The sequence below is a fragment of the Antedon mediterranea genome, chromosome 10, assembly GCF_964355755.1.
Source record: "Antedon mediterranea chromosome 10, ecAntMedi1.1, whole genome shotgun sequence".
Classification (NCBI taxonomy): domain Eukaryota; kingdom Metazoa; phylum Echinodermata; class Crinoidea; order Comatulida; family Antedonidae; genus Antedon; species Antedon mediterranea.
The window spans coordinates 18,173,991-18,194,890 of NC_092679.1; the positions used below are offsets into that span (position 1 = coordinate 18,173,991).

The 20,900-nt window shown below is 36.0% G+C and overlaps 2 protein-coding genes across 12 annotated transcripts in view; both read left to right on the forward strand.

The window, feature by feature from the left end:
- The window catches only part of LOC140060496 (uncharacterized), a 43,761-nt gene extending 27,184 nt beyond the window's left edge, over positions 1 to 16,577 (forward strand). For 3 of the 8 annotated variants that reach the window (XM_072106737.1, XM_072106738.1, XM_072106736.1), the window contains exons 3-6: positions 34 to 8,409; positions 8,645 to 9,742; positions 11,055 to 12,893; positions 14,269 to 16,577. In XM_072106737.1, coding sequence (XP_071962838.1) covers positions 34 to 8,409; positions 8,645 to 9,742; positions 11,055 to 12,893; positions 14,269 to 14,567 — 11,612 coding nt within the window. In that variant the 3' untranslated portion in view covers positions 14,568 to 16,577. Of the gene's footprint in view, positions 1 to 33; positions 8,410 to 8,644; positions 9,743 to 10,126; positions 10,928 to 11,054; positions 12,894 to 13,365; positions 13,401 to 14,268 lie in introns of all 8 variants that reach the window. The other 5 variants (XM_072106742.1, XM_072106740.1, XM_072106739.1 and 2 more) reach the window with 5 other exon arrangements.
- Positions 16,578 to 17,918: 1,341 nt separating this feature from the next.
- Positions 17,919 to 20,900, forward strand: part of LOC140061068 (calmodulin-lysine N-methyltransferase-like) — a 37,042-nt gene continuing 34,060 nt past the window's right edge. For 2 of the 4 annotated variants that reach the window (XM_072107488.1, XM_072107492.1), the window contains exons 1-2: positions 17,919 to 17,994; positions 18,484 to 18,616. The gene's annotated coding sequence lies outside the window, so the exon portion shown is untranslated. Of the gene's footprint in view, positions 18,077 to 18,483; positions 18,617 to 20,900 lie in introns of all 4 variants that reach the window. The other 2 variants (XM_072107489.1, XM_072107491.1) reach the window with 2 other exon arrangements.

Sequence of the window (20,900 nt, forward strand, 5' to 3'; positions counted from 1 at the left end):
TTTGTATTCATTGATATGCTTACATTTTCTTAGGAGATGCCCCTAAAAGTGACATAGATGTTGGTGTAGGAGGTGTTGCCATATCCGGAGATGTTGATATCAAGACACCAGATATTGATGTAAAAACACCAGATGCTGATATTGACGTAAAAGCAGATGTCGATGTAAAGAAACCGAAAGGAGGATTTGGAGTTAAATTACCTAAAATTAAAGGTTCTGCAAAAACACCAAAGGTGAAAGGAGATGCCAAATTAAAAGGGGAAATAGATGGTCCCAGTGTTAATGTAGATGCACCAAAAGTTGATGATCCAAAGCTTGATATTGATGCCTCTGGTGGATTTGATGTTGACGGCAGTCCAAAAAAGAAAAAAGGATTTGGATTTGGAATAAAATTTCCTAGTTTTAATTTTGGATCTCCAAAAGGGTCTGCAGGAATTGACGTTGATGCACCAAATGTTGAAGCAAGTGGTGGAGCAGATATTGATGTGAAATCACCAGATGTTGACATTGATGTTAAAACTAAGAAACCTGATGTGTCTGTTGGAGGAGGAGCAGATGTTGATTTAGTTTCTCCAGGAGTGGACATAGATGTGAAAAGCCCATCAACAGATTTAGATGTCTCTGGACCTGAACTTGGTGGAGGATTGAAACTTGAAGGTGATGTAGATGTACCCTCTGCTGATCTAGATATAAAGGCTAAAAAACCAGATGTGGATGTTAACATTCCAAAAGCAGAAGCAGAAATTAAAAAGCCAAAGGTTAAAGGCGGTTTTGGTTTTGGATTTGGTGGTAAGAAAAATCATGATGACAGCTCTTCAGATTCTGATGAGGAAAAGAAGAAAAAGAGAAAATCATTTGGATTTAAATTTCCTAAATTTTCTGGAAAATCACCCAAAGGAGGAGTTAAAGGTGATATTGGTGTAGATGCTAAATTGCCATCGGGAGGAATTGACATTGATGGTGGAGGAAAGTTGCCAGCTGGAGGAATTGACGTTGATGCTGGAGGAAAATTGCCATCGGGAGGAATTGACATTGATGCTGGAGGAAAGTTGCCATCTGGAGATATTGACATTGATGCTGGAAGAAAATTGCCATCTGGAGAAATTGACATTGATGCAGGAGGAAAATTGCCATCTGGTGGAATCGGGTTTGGAGGTAGTGTTCCATCTGGAGGAATTGATATTGATGCCGGAGGAAAATTGCCATCTGGAGAAATTGATATTGATGCTGGAGGAAAATTGCCATCTGGGGAAATTGACATTGATGCAGGAGGAAAATTGCCATCTGGTGGAATCGAGTTTGGAGGTAGCGTTCCATCTGGAGGAATTGACATTGATGCAGGAGGAAAGTTGCCATCTGGAGAAATTGACATTGATGCAGGAGGGAAATTGCCATCTGGAGATATTGAAGTTGGAGGTGACGTACCATCTGGAGGAATTGACATTGATGCAGGAGGAAAATTGCCTTCTGGTGGAATTGATATTGGTGCAGGAGGAAAATTGCCATCTGGAGGAGTTGGACTGGAAATAGATAGTGGTTTACCAAAAGGAGGTCTAGGTGTTGGTGTTGTTGCACCTGCTGTTGATGTCAAAACAACCAAGCCTGATATATCTGTTGAAGGTGATGTCAGTGCTCCTAAACCTGATATTCCTGATGTAGGAGGAAACATTGGAGGTGATATTAACATTGGAAGTCCAGATGTCGATATCAAAGCTGGTGGTAAAGTACCAGATGTAGATTTAGATGCAGGTGTGAAAGTACCAAAACCAAAGGGTAAAGGAAGATTTGGATTTGGCTTTGGTGGGAAAAAAGATAAAGATCAGGATGATAATTCTTCTGAATCGGAAGATGAGAAAAAGAAAAAACGAAGATCTTTTGGAATAAAATTGCCACATTTTTCTATCACTTCTCCAAAAGGTAAAGCCAAAGGTGATATTGATGTCGATGTAGGCGGAAAGATGCCATCTGCTGATTTATCTGGACCAGATGTAAAAGTTGGAGGTGATATTGTGGCACCAAAAATTGATGCTGATGTAAAAACATCAAAACCAGACATTTCAATCGGTACTGGTATTGATGTTCCCAAAGGAAATGTAAAAGCTGATCTTCCTGATGCAGATGCAAACCTAAGTGGTGACATCAAACTTGCTTCTCCAGATTTAGATCTAAAAGCTGGTGGAAATGTACCTGATGTAGATTTAAATGCAGATGTTAAGGTAAAGAAACCAAAAGCAAAAGGTGGTTTTGGATTTGGTGGAAAAAAAGATCAGAGTGACTCGGATTCCGATGATGAAAAGAAGAAGAAAAGATGGTCATTTGGCTTTAAATTTCCTAATTTCTCTTTCGGTTCTCCAAAGGGAAAAGTAAAAGGTGATTTAGATGCAGATATTGATGCTGATGTTGGAGGAAAATTGCCCTCTGCTGATTTAAATCTATCTGGACCAGACGTGAATGTTGGTGGAAGTGGTGGGGCAGACATTGATGCTAAACTGCCAAAAGGAGAAATAAATGTTGATGCCAATGTGGTAGCTCCAAATGTAGATGTTGATGTTAAAACTGCCAAACCAGATGTTTCTATTGGTGGTAGTGTTGATGCTGGAGGAAAAGTAGAAACTGACCTCCCAGATGTGGATGGAAAGTTAAGCGGGGATGTAAACATCGGTTCTCCAAATGTTGATATTGATGGGAAGGTGCCGGACGTTGATGCAAGTGTAAAAGTGAAGAAACCAAAAGCCAAAGGAGGGTTTGGATTCGGATTTGGGTTTGGCGGAAAGAAAGATCATGAACACAGTGACTCTGATTCAGATGATGATGACAAAAAGAAAAAACGTAGATCATTTGGAATAAAATTCCCTCATTTTTCAGGCAAATCACCAAAAGTTAAAGGTGATTTAAATGGAGATGTTGATGTTGGAGGAAAGCTACCATCTGGTGACATTGATGCAGGAATTAAGGCTCCTTCTGCTGATTTAAATATTTCTGGACCCAATCTTGATGGCGGAGCTGGAATTGATGTTAAAGGGGAACTTCCCAAAGGAGGACTTAATATTGGAGGAGACCTTGATGCTGCTGTAGTTGCACCTGTTGTTGATGTAGATGTCAAAGCACCAAAACCTGATGTATCTATTGGTGGTGGCATGGGTGTTGATGTGCCAAAGGGAGGACTAAAAGCGGATATCCCAGATGTCGATGGAAAACTAAGTGGGGATATTAAAGTTGATGCTCCAGATGTTGATATAAAAGGTGGTGGAAAGGTACCTGATGTAGATTTGGATGCAGATGTTAAAGTAAAGAAACCAAAAGCCAAAGGAGGGTTTGGATTCGGATTTGGATTTGGCGGTAAAAAAGATCATGATCACAGTGACTCGGATTCCGATGATGATGATGACAAAAAGAAAAAACGAAGATCGTTTGGAATAAAATTCCCTCATTTTTCTGGAAAATCACCAAAAGTAAAAGGTGATTTGAATGGAGATGTTGATGTTGGAGGAGAATTGCCATCTGGTGAAATAGATGCTGGAATCAAGGCTCCATCAGCTGATTTAGATATTTCTGGACCCAATTTTGATGTCGGAGCTGGAATTGATGTAAAAGGGGAACTTCCCAAAGGAGGACTTCATATTGGAGGAGACCTTGATGCTGGTGTAGTTGCACCTGCTGTTGATGTTGATGTCAAAGCACCAAAGCCTGATGTATCTATTGGTGGTGACTTGGATATTGATGGGCCAAAGGGAGGGATAAAAGCTGATATCCCAGATGTTGATGGAAAACTAAGTGGGGACATTAAAGTTGATACGCCAGATGTTGATATAAAAGGTAGTGGAAAGGTACCTGATGTAGATTTGGATGCAGATGTTAAAGTGAAGAAACCAAAATCCAAAGGAGGGTTCGGATTTGGTTTTGGTGGCAAGAAACATGATGTTGATATTAAAAAACCAAAAGCTGATTTATCTATTGGAGGTGGTGCTGACATTGATATTCCTAAAGGTGGCATAAAAGCTGACCTTCCTGATGCTGACGCAAAAGTTGGTGGTGATATCAAAGTTAGTGGACCACACGTAGACATGGATGTTGATGGCAAAGTACCTGATGTTGATATTGATACTGATGTTAAAGTGAAGAAACCAAAATCCAAAGGAGGGTTCGGATTCGGATTTGGTTTTGGCGGTAAAAAAGATCATGATCACAGTGACTCGGATTCCGATGATGATGACAAAAAGAAAAAGAGTGGCTTTGGATTTAAGTTTCCTAATTTTTCATTTGGTTCTCCAAAAGGAAAAGTAAAAGGTGACCTCAATGGGGACATTGATGTAGATATAGGAGGAAAGATACCATCTGGTAAGATTGACATTGATGCTGGTACAAAAATTCCTTCAGCTGATTTAGATATTTCAGGACCTGATGTTAGTGGTGGAGCTGGAGTAGATACTAAAGGAGAACTTCCCAAAGGAGGACTTGATATTGGAGGAGACCTTGATGCTGGTGTAGTTGCACCGGTTGTTGATGTTGATGTCAAAGCACCAAAACCTGATGTATCTATTGGTGGTGACTTTGATATTGATGGGCCAAAGGGAGGGATAAAAGCTGATATCCCAGATGTCGATGGAAAATTAAGTGGGGACATTAAAGTTGATTCGCCAGATGTTGATATAAAAGGTGGTGGAAAGGTACCTGATGTAGATTTGGATGCAGATGTTAAAGTGAAGAAACCAAAAGCCAAAGGAGGTTTTGGATTTGGTTTTGGTGGCAAGAAACATGATGTTGATATTAAAAAACCAAAAGGTGATGTATCTATTGGAGGTGGTGCAGACATTGATATTCCTAAAGGTGGTATAAAAGCTGACCTTCCTGATGCTGACGCAAAAGTTGGTGGTGATATCAAAGTTAGTGGACCAGACATAGACATGGATGTTGATGGCAAAGTACCTGATATTGATACTGATGTTAAAGTGAAGAAACCAAAATCAAAAGGAGGGTTCGGATTCGGGTTTGGATTTGGCGGTAAAAAAGATCATGATCACAGTGACTCGGATTCCGAGGATGATGATGACAAAAAGAAAAAACGAAGATCGTTTGGAATAAAATTCCCTCATTTTTCTGGAAAATCACCGAAAGTAAAAGGTGATTTGAATGGAGATATTGATGTTGGTGGAAAATTGCCATCTGGTGAAATAGATGGTGGAATCAAGGCTCCTTCAGCTGATTTAGATATTTCTGGACCCAATCTTGATGGCGGAGCTGGAATTGATGTAAAAGGGGAACTTCCCAAAGGAGGACTTAATATTGGAGGAGACCTTGATGCTGGTGTAGTCGCACCTGTTGTTAATGTTGATGTCAAAGCACCAAAACCTGATGTATCTATTGGTGGTGGCATGGATATTGATGTGCCAAAGGGAGGAATAAAAGCTGATATCCCAGATGTCGATGGAAAACTAAGTGGGGACATTAAAGTTGATTTGCCAGATGTTGATGTAAAAGCCGGTGGAAAGGTACCTGATGTAGATTTGGATGCAGATGTTAAAGTAAAGAAACCAAAAGCCAAAGGAGGGTATGGATTTGGATTTGGTGGAAAGAAAGATCATGATCACAGTGACTCAGATTCTGATGATGAAAAAAAGAAAAAGAGTGGATTTGGATTTAAGTTTCCTAATTTTTCATTTGGTTCTCCAAAAGGAAAAGTGAAAGGTGACCTCAATGGTGACATTGATGCAGATATAGGTGGAAAGATACCATCTGGTAATATTGATATTGATGCTGGTACAAAAATTCCCTCAGCTGATTTAGATATTTCAGGACCTGATGTTAGTGGTGGAGCTGGAATAGATGTTAAAGGAGAACTTCCCAAAGGAGGACTTAATATTGGAGGAGACCTTGATACCAATGTAGTTGCACCGGTTGTTGATGTTGATGTCAAATCACCAAAACCTGATGTATCTATTGGTGGTGACTTAGATATTGATGGGCCGAAGGGAGGGATAAAAGCGAATATCCCAGATGTCGATGGAAAACTAAGTGGGGACGTTAATATCGATGTTCCAGATGTTGATATAAAAGCTGGTGGAAAGGTACCCGATGTAGATTTGGATGCAGATGTTAAAGTAAAGAAACCAAAAGCCAAAGGAGGGTTTGGATTTGGGTTTGGTGGCAAAAAGCATCATGATGTTGATATTAAAAAACCAAAAGGTGATGTATCTATTGGAGGTGGTGCAGACATTGATATTCCTAAAGGTGGTATAAAAGCTGACCTTCCTGATGCTGACACAAAAGTTGGAGGTGATATCAAAGTTAGTGGACCAGATGTAGACATGGATGTTGATGGCAAAGTACCTGATGTCGATATTGATACTGATGTTAAAGTGAAGAAACCAAAATCCAAAGGAGGGTTTGGATTCGGATTTGGATTTGGCGGTAAAAAAGATCATGATCACAGTGACTCGGATTCCGATGATGATGACAAAAAGAAAAAACGAAGATCATTTGGAATAAAATTACCTCATTTTTCTGGAAAATCACCGAAAGTAAAAGGCGATTTGAATGGAGATATTGATGTTGATGTTGGAGGAAAGTTGCCATCTGGTGAAATTGATGCTGGAATCAAGGCTCCTTCAGCTGATTTGGATATTTCTGGACCTGATCTAGATGGTGGAGCTGGAATTGATGTTAAAGGGGAACTTCCCAAAGGAGGACTTAATATTGGAGGAGACATTGATGCTGGTTTAGTTGCACCTGTTGTTGATGTTGATGTCAAAACACCAAAACCTGATGTATCTATTGGTGGTGACATGGGTGTTGATGTGCCAAAGGGAGGAATAAAAGCTGATATCCCAGATGTCGATGGAAAACTAAGTGGGGACATTACAGTTGGTGCTCCAGATCTTGATATAAAAGCTGGTGGAAAAGTGCCTGATGTAGATGTTGATGCTAAAGTCAAAAAACCAAAAGGTAAAGGAGGTTTTGGATTTGGATTTGGAGGAAAGAAACCAAAGCCAGATATACCTGATACTGATGTTGGTGGGGACATTAAGGTCAGTGCTCCAGATGTTGATATAAAGGCTGGTGGAAAACTACCTGATGCAGATTTGGATGCAGATGTTAAAGTGAAAAAACCAAAAGCCAAAGGAGGGTTTGGATTTGGGTTCAGTGGCAAAAAACACAATGATGTTGATGTTCCTAAAGGAGGTATAACAGCTGAACTTCCTGATGCTGATGTGAAAGTTGGTGGTGATATCAAAGTTGGTGGACCAGACGTAGACATGGATGTTGATGGCAAAGTACCTGATGTAGATTTGGATGCCGATGTTAAAGTGAAGAAACCAAAAGCCAAAGGAGGGTTTGGATTTGGGTTTGGTGGCAAAAAGCATCATGACGTTGATATTAAAAAACCAAAAGGTGATGTATCTATTGGAGGTGGTGCTGACATTGATATTCCTAAAGGTGGTATAAAAGCTGACCTTCCTGATGCTGATGCAAAAGTTGGTGGTGATATTAAAGTTAGTGGACCAGACGTAGACATGGATGTTGATGGCAAACCTGATGTAGAGATAGGTGGCATTGCTGCTGGTCTTCCAAGCGTTGATGTCAAATCACCTAAAGTAGATTCTGATGTGCCAAAGGTAGGAGGTGCTAACATTGAAGCAGATGTTCCAAAGCCAAAAAAGCCAAAAGCAAAAGGAAGTTTTAAGTTTGGATTCGGTGGAAAGAAACATAGTGATTCAACAACATCATCAAGTGAAGATGAGGCAGATAAAGGAAAAGGAGGATTTGGTTTCAAATTGCCAAAAATTGGTGGTTCAGTAAAGTCTCCAAAAGGAGCAGCTACAGGTGACGTAGATGTCAAAATTGGTGCAGATGCTTCAATCAAAGGTGACGTTCCGTCTAAGAAATCTAAAAAGAAAGGATTTGGTTTTTCATTTGGAGGTGGTAAAAAAGGACATCACAGTACTACAGAATCTGACACAGATGATGACAAAGGAAAGTTATCTTTTGGAGTTGGAGTTAAAGCACCAAAGGTAGATGTACCAACCGTTGATGCTGATAAAGGTGATCGTCCAAAAATTGATCTTGCAGGAAAGTTAGCTCCCAAAGCTGAATTCAATTCATCTGGAGATATTTCTGGAGATGTTGGTGGAATAATTGCAGCTCCATCAATTGATGTAGATGTTGTGAAACCAAATATTGATCTGAATGTTAAGTCATCTAAGCCCAAGGTTGAAATTGATGTGAAAAAGCCAGATTTAAGTGGTGGCTTTGGCGGTAACATAGAAGTGCCAGATGCTGATTTTGATGCTGAAGTTCCAGATGTAAATATGGATGCTGACGTAGTTGTACCAAATGTTGATGTTGATATTAAATCATCAAAACCTTCGATTGGAGGAGGGTTCGGCATAAGCAAACCAAAGACTGATATCGGTAAGTTTGTTTAAATTTGATTTTAGACTTTGTATATATATATATATATTATATATAATAAAAGTACAAGTATTATATACAAACAAACTCAATTGTCATTATGAACAGTTTAATTTGTTGTGTTGTATTTATTATTAAGCTTTCTGTTTGACCATTTCGAAATCTTGAAATAAATCAGCATGTCCCTTTCCCCCTTTCAACTTTTTTAATGGCTGTATATTTATTTATTTCTCAGATGCAAGTGGTGGAATTGGAAGTGGATTTAATATTGAAGGTGATGCTGATATTAAAACACCTTCTCTTGGTGGAGAGATTAAAGGTGGAGCTAAAGTACCATCTATTGGAGGGGGACTAGGAGGTTCTATTGATATTGGAAAACCATCCTTTGGTGGTGGAATAGGGGGTGGGGTCGATATTGATGCACCATCTATAGGTGGTGGAATTGATGTTGAAAAACCATCAATTGGAAGCGATGTTGATATTAAAACACCATCTATTGGAGGAGGCATAGGAGTCGGAATTGATGTTGACAAGCCATCAATTGAAAGTGATGTTGATATTAAAACACCATCTATTAGAGGAGGCATAGGCGGTGGAATTGATGTTGAAAAACCATCAATTGGAAGCGATGTTGATATTAAAACACCATCTATTGGAGGAGGCATAGGAGGCGGAATTGATGTTGAAAAACCATCAATTGGAAGCGATGTTGATATTAAAACACCATCTATTGGAGGAGGCATAGGAGGCGGAATTGATGTTGAAAAACCATTAATTGGAAGCGATGTTGATATTAAAACACCATCTATTGGAGGAGGCATAGGAGTCGGAATTGATGTTGACAAGCCATCAATTGGAAGTGATGTTGATATTATAACACCATCTATAGGAGGTGGAATTGATGTTGAAAAACCATCAATTGAAAGCGATATTGATATTAAAACACCATCTATTGGAGGAGCCATAGGTGATAAAGGTGATGTTGATATTAAATTACCATCCTTTGGTGGAGGCATAGGTGGTGGAATTGATGTTGAAAAGCCATCTTTTGGAGGAGATATAGGAAGTTCGGTAGATGGTGTAGCACCATCACTTAGTGGCGGAGCAGATGTAAGCATTCCATCTTTTGAAGGAGGATTAGGAGGTGAAATTGGTACACCATCCCTTCAAAGTGGAGCTCAAGTTGACGTGCCATCTCTGGGAGAATTGGATAATAAGATTGATGTTGATACCCCATCACTAGGAGGTGGAATAGGAATAGCTGCTGGAGCTGATGCATCTGGACTTGGCGGAGCGTTATCTTCAGAATCAATTGAAATGGGAGTTGAAATTGGTAAGTTCATTTAACAAATTATTACATTATTTTTACCATTTTATATCTTTATACAGGTTTATTATATTTATTATTATCTCATATTTTAAAATGATACCTGCAGGTTTGAACATTAAAGTCAGTAGAATATTGGAGCAGAATACAATGAAACTTTTTTTTGATTTACTGAAAAAAAAAGAAATACACATTTAAAACCTTTCAAATTTTTACTTAATTTTATCACTTACACTTTCATTTTTTTTCTCCCTAATTTAGAAAGACTGTATTTTGTATATTATATTTTTACATTATTCAATAATATACAGTTAATGAACTTATTACCGATCTCAGCATACACAGTATTATTAAAAAATTGTAGTAGAGGTTTTCATGAAATATTTTCAGAGGGAAGTGAAAAGAATGACAGTGAAAAGAAGACCACAAAAAGTGGATTTCCATTCAATTTTGGATTTGGCGACAAATCAAAAGACTCTTTATCCACTTCTACTAATGAAACAAAAAATAAAGGCATACTTGATTTTCTGCCTAGTTTTGGGTCGAATAAAAAAGTCTCAGATTCCGAATTTAAAATTGACTCTGCAAATTCTGATTTCAATATTGACTCTCCAAATTCAGATACAGGTTCTTATTTACATATTGAATCTTCTGATATTGATTTGCATAAAACATCTCCTGAAATTAAAGAAGAGACCAAGAGTAAAAGCCTTTTTGATTTTTTGCCTAGTTTTGGTTCAAACACAACCATATCTGAAACAAAAACTTATTTGCATACCGATGCTTCTAATGCTGATTTGCATATTACCTCATCTGATTCTGATTTACTTGAATCATCTCCTAAACCTATTGAAAAGGAAACAACGAGTAAAAGCTTGCTTGATTTTCTCCCTAGTTTTGGGTCGAATACTAAAGCCCAAGCTAAAACTGATTCTGATTTGAATATCAACTCTCCAAATTCTGATTTGAATATTGCCTCTTATGATTCTGATTTGCGTAAAGGCTCTCTTGATGGTGATTTGCAAATCACCTCTCCTGACATTGAAAAGAAGACAGTATCAAGTGAAAACAAAGATACTGCTTCTCCAACAGATTCAGAGAGAGAGAAAGAAAGTGGATTTGGACTCTTCTTTAGTTCAGTCCTTTCCAAAATTGTACCTGATAAGCCAGACTCAAATGTTCAGTCCTAAGGTAATTTTGAGTGGGTCTGATAACAAAATAATGAAATCAGTTTTGGTGATGCCATTAATTTTGATGGTGATGGTTGAAGTAACAATGGTGATTGTTGAGATGTTTAACAAACATAGTTTTAATGTAGGTTTACCTGATGTCCAAGTTGGAAATGACATAAACATTAGTAAACCAAGCTCTGGTTTCGGTTTCAATATTGGAGGTGGTATTGGGAAGTCGAATATTAATTTGGGGTTTGGTGTAGACAAATCTGGAGGTAGTGCAAATATCGAAAAGCCCAATGTAGAAGTTGGGGGTAATGTTGAAAAACCAGACATGCCCAGCATTGATGTAGGTAAACCAGTTTTTGGTGGTGGTTCAAGCATTGACATGCCAAGTGGAGATGTTTGCAAGCCAGACCTCAGTCTTAGTGGTGAAGCTAATATTGACAAGCCCAGTCGTGATGTTGGCACACCAGATGTAAGTCTAGGAGGTATTGCTAGTTTGGATATTGATGTACCTGGTTTTGGTGGTGGTTCAAGTGTTGATGTTGAAATACCTGATCTTGGTTTTGGAGGCAGTGCAAGTATCGAGAAACCTAGTTTTGATGTAGACACACCTGATCTCAGTTTTGGAGGCAGTGCAAGCATAGCTAAACCCAGTGTTGATGTAGACACACCTGATATTGGTTTTGGAGGTGGTGCAAGCATCGATAAACCTAGTGCAGATACTGGCTTACCTGGAATTGGATTTGGAGGCAATGCACATATTGATAAACCAACTATTGATGTAGATACACCCGATTTTGGTTTTGGAGGTGGTGCAACCATTGATAAACCCAGTGTTGACGTAGACACACCTGATCTCAGTTTCGGAGGTGGTGCAACCATTGATAAACCTAGTTTTGATATAGAAACACCTGATCTTGGTTTTGGAGGTTGTGCAAGCATGGATAAACCCAGTGTTGACGTAGACACACCTGATCTCAGTTTCAAAAGTGGTGCAACCATTGATAAACCTAGTTTTGACATAGAAACACCTGATCTCGGTTTTGGAGGTGGTTCAGGCATAGATAAACCCAGTGTTGACGTTGATCTCAGTTTTGGAGGTGGTTCAAGTATCGATAAACCTAGTTTTAACATAGAAACACCTGATTTTGGTTTTGGAGGCGGTGCAAGTATCGATAAACCCAGTGTAGGTATTGAATTCCCAGGAGTTGACTTTGGAGGTAGTGCACATATTGATAAACCAACTATTGATGTAGAAACACCTGATGTCGGTTTTGGAGGTGGTACAAGCATCGATAAACCCAGTGTTGACGTAGACACACCTGATTTTGGTTTTGGAGGTGGTACAAGCATCGATAAACCCAGTTTTGATGTAGGCACGCCGGATATTGGTTTTGGAGGTGGTGCAAGCATCGATAAACCCATTGTTGACATAGACACACCTGATCTTGGTTTTGGAGGTGGTGCAAGCATTGATAAACCCAGTGTTGATGTAGACACACCTGATCTCGGTTTTGGAGGTGGTGCGACCATCGATAAACCTAGTTTTGACATAGAAACACCCGATCTCAGTTTTAGCGGTGGTGTAAGCATCGATAAACCCAGTTTTAATGTAGACACACCTGATCTTGATCTTGGTTTTGAAGGCGGTGCAACCATCGATAAACCCAGTTCAGATATTGGCTTACCAGGAGTTTGCTTCGGGGGAAGCACACATATTGATAAACCAACTGTTGATGTAGACACGTTTGATATTGGCTTTGGAGGTGGAGCAAGCATTGACAACTCAAGCATTGGTTCACCAGATCTAAGTGGTATTAGTGGTAGTGCAAACATTGAATTACCAAATGTTGATCTCAGTGGTGGTATTGCCTTGCCTAGTGTAGGTGGTGAATCAGATGCCAACATTGATGGTGGCACAAGTATTGATATTGGTGCACCTGATGGTGGTGGTGAATTACAATTTACTTTACCTGGAGGTGAGAATTATGAATAGATTAAAAAGAACCAAAACTTGATGATCATTTAATCTACAATATTGCAAGTACTGTACTTTTGAAAGTTAGTAAATTAATAAAGTTATTGTCACTGTCAGTAACACAATTTTGAATGTTATTCCCAGCTTATATAATAATTGTACAAGGAATTATCCAAATTACATCAAGTTTTGGTTCAATCATTCATGTGTTGGAATGCTACAACCAGGCAACTACTATTGAAGTGATAAAACTGCTAATCATCCACTGAAAAACAATACATACTGTACACTTTACTAATAAATCGGCATGTCTTATATAATGTAATGCTGTGCTTAAAATCATTAAATGTACTTTAATATACTGTAGTTATAATTTGATGTAAAATACTGTAGCATTGTACAATAGGAATTTTTTTTAATATACTGATAGTATCACATTGTAGCTTTTTGCATTTTGTTATTTAATATTACAGAATAAAGTAGACTATGAATACAAATTATGTAAAAGGTAACTTAAAATCTAGTACTTTATCTTGCACTATATTTATGAAATCTATATACAGTATTAGTAACAGTTATAATAATTATTGATTTTCAAATATTATTATTTAAAATTTATTAATACTTAAAATGGTATCATACACTACTTACAGTAGTAAGATAACATGCACACTGGTAATATATATATATGTTGGAATTACAATTACATCTCAGTTGCTGCAGCACCCGCTGCAGCAGCAATCTTTTGGTACTTACTATGCTTCTAGAATTCTATCTCCAAAGGACACATTGGAACATAATTAAGCCTACAGGAAGAGGTTGTGAGATAATGCTATTTATTATATAGCCTGTTGATATTTTATATAAATTTAAAGGGGAATATTTTTGGTGTAAATTATGGTGGTTGATGAACCATAGGTAGGATGGATTAACATTGCTTGGATTTGTTTTTTATATTTTGATATGGCGAATGTTTTGCTTTTACAAATGTTTGAAATGTGCCCTAACCAGTTTTTCTTCCTCAAAATCTGCAGTAGATTCTCATCATGCATGATATTTAGCCATTACCTTATATTATTTTTCAATTAAACCATTTAAGAAACCAACGAAAATCAATTGCTGATTTGCATGTTATACAGAACATTTGTTATTAATTACCATTTGTGTTTTTAATTTTTTTATTTTCATTTTTGTGCTGTGCATACCTTTCCTTTTTATTTTTTCTCTGAAACAGAAATAAAATATATTTTTTGTATTTCAACTGATAAAACAATTACTTTTTGGAACACACACCCTTTTTTTTTAAACTAAGCATTACATTTTTATATAGCTTTTATTTTCAAAGCATTAACAATCTTGAATTTGTTTATCCTCAGATCAATCATTTGGTTCTAATGTAGATGCAGATACTAGTGTACAAGGCTCAGTAGAACTTCCATCAGTTCCAGATGTATCTGGTGGACTAGGTTTTAGTTTTGGAGGTGGTGCTAAGGTTGAAGGAGAAGCAGATGTCAGTGTTAAGAAAGATAAGAAAAAGCGAAAAAAGAAAAAGAAGCGAGGTCTTATTAGTCGATTAAGAGGAAGTTCATCTAGCTCTTCATCTTCGTCCTCTTCGTCTTCCTCGTCCTCATCCTCGTCCTCTAGTTCATCGGAATCTGACACTGAAAAGAAATAAATTATAAAATATGATTGATATTAAAACTCTTTAACATGTCTACCTCATGACATGAAAATAACAATCAGATGAGTGCCTTTATGGATTTTTACACTTGAATTAAGAATAAAAAACTGTTTGGCAGTTATAACCACATACATACTAAAGTCTTTAAACTTGCCATTCACTTTTTGAAGAAATTGACAGAATGATCTTTCTACCAATAAATTTTGATGAATTACTTACTAGTGGATCGTGTATTTGACATTAATTACGCAATGCAGATTTTTTTAACTTCAATACAAACAGTGAGAAATTTGAACGATTTAAGTAGAAAATGAGAATGTTTCTCCAGGGAAATGTTTCTGTGATGTGTCAAGAACATTTAAACCCAAGCTCCAGCTCCAGTTATTTTTACGGGTTGATGCGACACAAAAAGATTGGTTGTACAGGATCCAACTCAAGGCATGCGCTCCAGCAAATACAACCCGTCTTATTTTGGATTTGTACATTGATGGATTCATTATACCATTCTGTGAATTTGTTTTATTTAGAGCGCTCCAGATCTAAAAATGCATATTCATAGGAATGTTGCGTATTGAAAGGACAATGGAAGTGCGATTGTTGTGAATTTAATTTAATATTTTCCAACATTATGGACACAAGTAAAATTTAAAAAGGGTAACATCAATTAGTCTCCAGCTAAGCAACCCTTTTTTTGCTTTTTGCCACTATTTGAAAAGAAGGGATGAAGAAAAGGTATAAAATGAAGACGTTTTATCTTAATTTTGCAGTTGTAGTATTGTTTCTTATTTCATATTGTGTCAATGATTTCTGTTTAATAATTTTTGCTAAATATCTTTAGTATCGTAGAAACTTTTATGACAACAAAATCGGTCAACTTTCAATAGTTGCAATTCCACCTGGGTATGTAAATATTATTGTGGAAGTTCATTCATGATTGTCAAAATTTAATTTCATTCTGGTTTTAATAAAATATTGTATCACAATTTAATAGAAATGTTGAATCTTATTTTGGTAAAACATAATTTATAGTAAAGTACCAGTGTAAACAGTGAACTGGGTATGTTGTATTAGATGCGATTATATTAGCATGCCAATATTTATGTATAACCTCAATAATTTATTAATTTTTTAATATTTATATATCAACATTTCATTATCAGAATTTTAGTTAATCATCTGTATTTAGATTTATTAATTGATATTAAATACTGTACAATTGTTCTCGAAAATTATAATGGGATACATTTTTACTTTCTATTTTGAAAATGTAAATGCAATGAATGTAGTAGGATGAATAAGAATTTTAGGAAATCTTAACATTGATTATGTTTCCTGGTTTGGTAGTAAATTGACTAACTGATGTTTAACCATGAACATTTAAAATTACATAAAAAATAAACGAATGTGGTTTGTTTGTGAATAGGAAGAGAACCGTAAAATCTATTATAACCTACATATACAATACAGTGGCCTGCCTAAGACTTCCAATTTGAATAACATATAGGCCTATATTTTTTCTAAGGCTTAGTTTTGAAAAAAAAATTATTTTACAGTTTACAGTGATTATTAATATTCTTGCCATTTGAATAAAAGTAAGATACTCCTGTATCTTAGATATGCCACTGTGTAGGTGCACATCATGTAGTAGGAAGTCTGTTTCTCTTGTATGTTATCACATAACTCTTAAAGAAGATATGAATAGCAACCTTCTTTAGTAAGTCCTATATAGAATATATGTATTCGTTTGGTTGCCTTGCAACAGTTACCACTTTCCTTGGAAATTGTATTTTTGTATTTGGCAAGTTTTAAGATACAATTTTCATGTAATAATATTAGATAATATAGACCTAGATTTTTCGTATGCAAACAGTATATTTTTGTGGATGTGGGAGATTCTAACATTTGTAACTTTTTAACTATAGAATAATATTCTTTACTCTGTTCTACTATACACATGTAAATTATGGTAAATCAGTTAATAAATTTTTGTAATCCAAGTTTAAAGCTCTGTTTCATAAATGCATTTTGTTAGTACTGTAGAATATTTTTAATGATGTGCAAGTTGCAATTTGCGACCATTTACACCTATTTTTTTGTGTGTAAATTTTTAACTGGTATGGTTGATTCATTGGTGACATTTGAGGTCATGTAATGTTGAGGTCAAGTTAAACATTTACATGCCTACAGCTTTACCCACTTCAGTCATGCTGCAATCTTCAAACCATTTCAATTAAGATGAATAAACTATGGAGAAATATTTTCTCGATGTGTAGACAATCTATTAAATCAATTGATTGTGTTGCGCACAAAATATGAATTTAAATTTTGGATGCAAATGGATAAAATGTAGCATACAATAGCGAATGTAGGCCTATATATCAAGATTCTGTTCCTGAATCCTATGTCTAAACTGCATAATTAAAAGATGCGAAACGACAGCTGCGAAAATAGTAGCTATACATACCAGCTCAGATGTTTGTTCAAAGCATGTTCACCAAAAGGTCATTTGACGGTGGCCCCTGGGCCTAGCTATGGTCACATATTAACATAACTGAAACTGGCCATAAACTGAAATAAGATGTAATATTTATTGCCCTGAGGCCAAGCAATAACATGTACTTTAAGAATGCCCTTTGACCTTTCAGACTCCTGATAACTTGATTGCACTTATACTGTAGGCCTAATAAGATTGAAACTTTCCAATTTTGTAAAATGTTTCTGCAATACATTACAGATTGGCTCTTTCCTCTCCCATCCCATCATGTCAGGTATGTATGTTCACAAATCTGTATAGATATTTCCCATGAAAACAATGCAATGATTGTTCAACCTAGTTTTGCATTGTTTGTGCAATCTTGCCTTTATTATTATATCAACTATATCTAAATAATTGTTTCCATTTTACACACTTCAGTGCCCAACTTAAACATCAAGGTGTTCCATTGCACTTAGAAATTGACAGCTTCAAGGATGATTGAGCAGCAAACTGAAGCAGAATAGAATATATTTATAAAAAGTGGAATACGGGCTAATAAAAATATAAATACATTACTACCTGCTGTATAAATCTGAAATTGCCTTTTTTAAAAGTATAATAAAAAAATATGTATTTCAGGCTTAAATTAATTTTACTCGTTATAATAATTATTTGCTTTGTCCTTGGAACGCCGAGCAGAATGAAAGAATAATTACGCAACAATTTGCACGTGGACAATCGTCATTATTATTCATATTTAAAAAATCAGACGACAATTCGTTCCCGCGCTCGAACTACTGACCAATCCGCATCAAACATCCATCCAAAATTCCTCCACCACCACCTCCCCCGTCCCACGATACGTGACGTGTGGGGAATGTGGTGGCATACAGAGGTGGCTCAGCATCGCTTCACGTGCGACGATCGTCGCGTGAAAATGTTATTGTAAGTTTAAATTAAACTAATTTAGTAATTATTGAATTAAAACTTACACATTTCCATTGCTTTTCTGACTTCAAAACATCGGGTAGGTTTATCTACGTATAGCTAGATATCATTAAAACTGTGCAATCGTACAACATCTTACTGTAATTTAGGACTAGGCCTAGCCTAGGCCTAAGCTATCTAGGCTAGGGCTAGGCTATCCTACATGCAATCATGGGCAGTCTAATGTGGGTTGAGATTGAAGTACCTAGGCTCCCTATACTGTGCAGAACCTCGTTTGAGTATAGGACTAGTTTTATACTGTACTTTATCACCGGACAAGTACTACCATCCAGTCCACAGTAGGCCTGGCTAAGCCTAGTCTAGTAGGCCTACAACAAAGCATTTCAAAATGATTTTTTTTTATATCATTATATTTTAATGTGAAAATAAAAAACTTTCTTTACAAGCTTAGAAACGTCTCCTAGCTTTAATATATATTTTTTTCAGAATAGGCCTACTGTACTTCCACCATCAACGAGCACATTCACAGGAGAAGAGGAGAATGCGTAACACCATGCTTTAAATAAGACTTGTTTAGTAACAGTTTTTGTTAGTTCATAAAAAGAACGAAAATGTTAAGGTAACTTTTTACCTTTTGTTCAATATATAGTTGTTTTAAAAAGAAATTCCCAAATTCAATATTTTAGTAAGCAACCATTTAACTCTCAATACATAGTCACTATTTTATTGGTCATATTATAATGCATTATAATTATTGAACTTATTGAACTATACATTGTTTATAGAATTTTAACAAATAAGACTTCAGTTGCTTATTACTAACGATACCTTCCCCCACACCCCCACCATCTTTTGGTCATAGAGGTTTTCCCAGTGGTTAATTCTTTATAACACTTCGGTGTCTCATTGTTTTATATTTTGCTCTCTTCAAGTTTTTGTTTGTTTGATCTTTCCCAGTAAAATATTCCTTTTTTTTTATATTTTATATTTTCTGGTACCAAAAACAGGACCGACGCAGCAGTAACACACACACAAAATAAAAATAAAATTCTGCAATTAACAATTCATTGTTCTCAGTAAAATATTCCGGTCATTTTTAATATCCCATTTGTATAGATGGATGCAGTTAACAAAATATGAATAAACTTGCCAACTCAAATTTTAAAGGGGACCTATTAAAAGGTATCTACTCATCATTTATTACTGCAGTAATATAAACATCTTTCTCACTTGGTAACATCATTGCATTTCAATCTTGTCATCTGACCATAATTGGTTTGGATTTAATTGGTTTATTGAAAAGTAAATTGAGAATATCAGGCTTATGTTAAATCAAATTATTGAAAATGAATAGCCCATTTGTTGTAAGCATTGATAATAGAGCCTTGCCAATATTAACCCATCAGCACTAAAACCTTGAATATAAATCACAATTTAAAAATGATTATATTATAGTGATACCAAAAAATCTTTTGTAATGCGTGAATTTAACTGAAAAGTAGTTTAACTTTATCCATGATAATAATATAGATGCTTTTTTTTAAATGTTTTTACAAATAATTATTTTATTTTCATAAAATGTCGATTGTGCACAGGGCTCCAAAACTATACTACTTTTGAAACATTTATTATATATACTTTTTGAATTATTTTTTTTTGGTGGAACTAGCATTAAAGCCCTTTGGGTTTATTTATGTTTCTCCAGCATAAGTGCATTCTACTTTTTTTTAAAAAATGTCATGTTATTTCACAATGATGTATCTTATGAAAATAAAATTGAATTGAATACTTGATCAAATACTGTGAGTACCATGTAATTGCAAAAACCAAGATATAGCAAAATTATAATAGAGTCATCAGTACTATAGTGTAAATATAGTATCAACTTGCGGAACACTGTACTCTATGAAATATTTGCCCTCATTATAAGTATTGTTCGTTAAAGAATTTGATACAATTTTAAACTTATTTATTTTTGTTTTCAATGTAAATAGAAAGGCAAAAATTCTTTTTTAAAGAACTGATGGCAAAAGAAATAGTAAAATACCAACATATTTGTGGTTACAATACCCTTTTTGTGTGAGGTTTAATAGTTGGAAATTTTATGGGAAAAATGCCAATTATTTGTAGCATATCTAAAGGGAACCAATCCTCTTGGCATCTCTCAACAAACCAACTCTGTTTGAGTACAAACTTATTAAATTTGGCTATGCTTTTAAATCTTCTTGGGTTGTAAAAATAATAATTTATTGATGTTTCACTTGTTATAGTAGCAGCAGTACACTAGTTACAAAATATATATTGCTTGGAAACACATTTGAGCTAGGAACTTCCTTCAACCTCATTTTGTATACCCTATCCTAAAGTTTGTCTTCTACTAGATTGATTTATTAAAAAAACCAATCCAAAATGATTTGGCACCAACTATAACTTGTCATCCTCTTATGCTCATCCTCTTGCTTGAGCCTTTGTTGGTCAGTGATGTAACTGCTATGAGTGTGATCACTGGCTAAACCCATTCCCCCAGAGAGCAGCACCAATGCAACTACCCAGTATTGGAGGGCCTCTTAGTACTGCTAAATCACTGCTAAATCAGGGGATTTTCCCCCTACGTAATGCCTCTGCCTCTGCTGATAAACATAAATACTTTGCCAAATTTGTTTTCCATTGAACATAAATGAACACCTCAATTTATCAACAAGCATCATTTACCATCACCACGGCAACTGGATGTAAAGGTATTCAACTGATTTTCAGCATCCTGTCTCTCTTCCTGTTAGTGTTGAAATCAATAACATAAATAAAAACACATTTTATACACTATTTTCACTAGAATTAATTACTTTTATTAACCAACTAGATGAGCAAATTCCTCTTCTACCACATCTCTTTCCTAACACCAT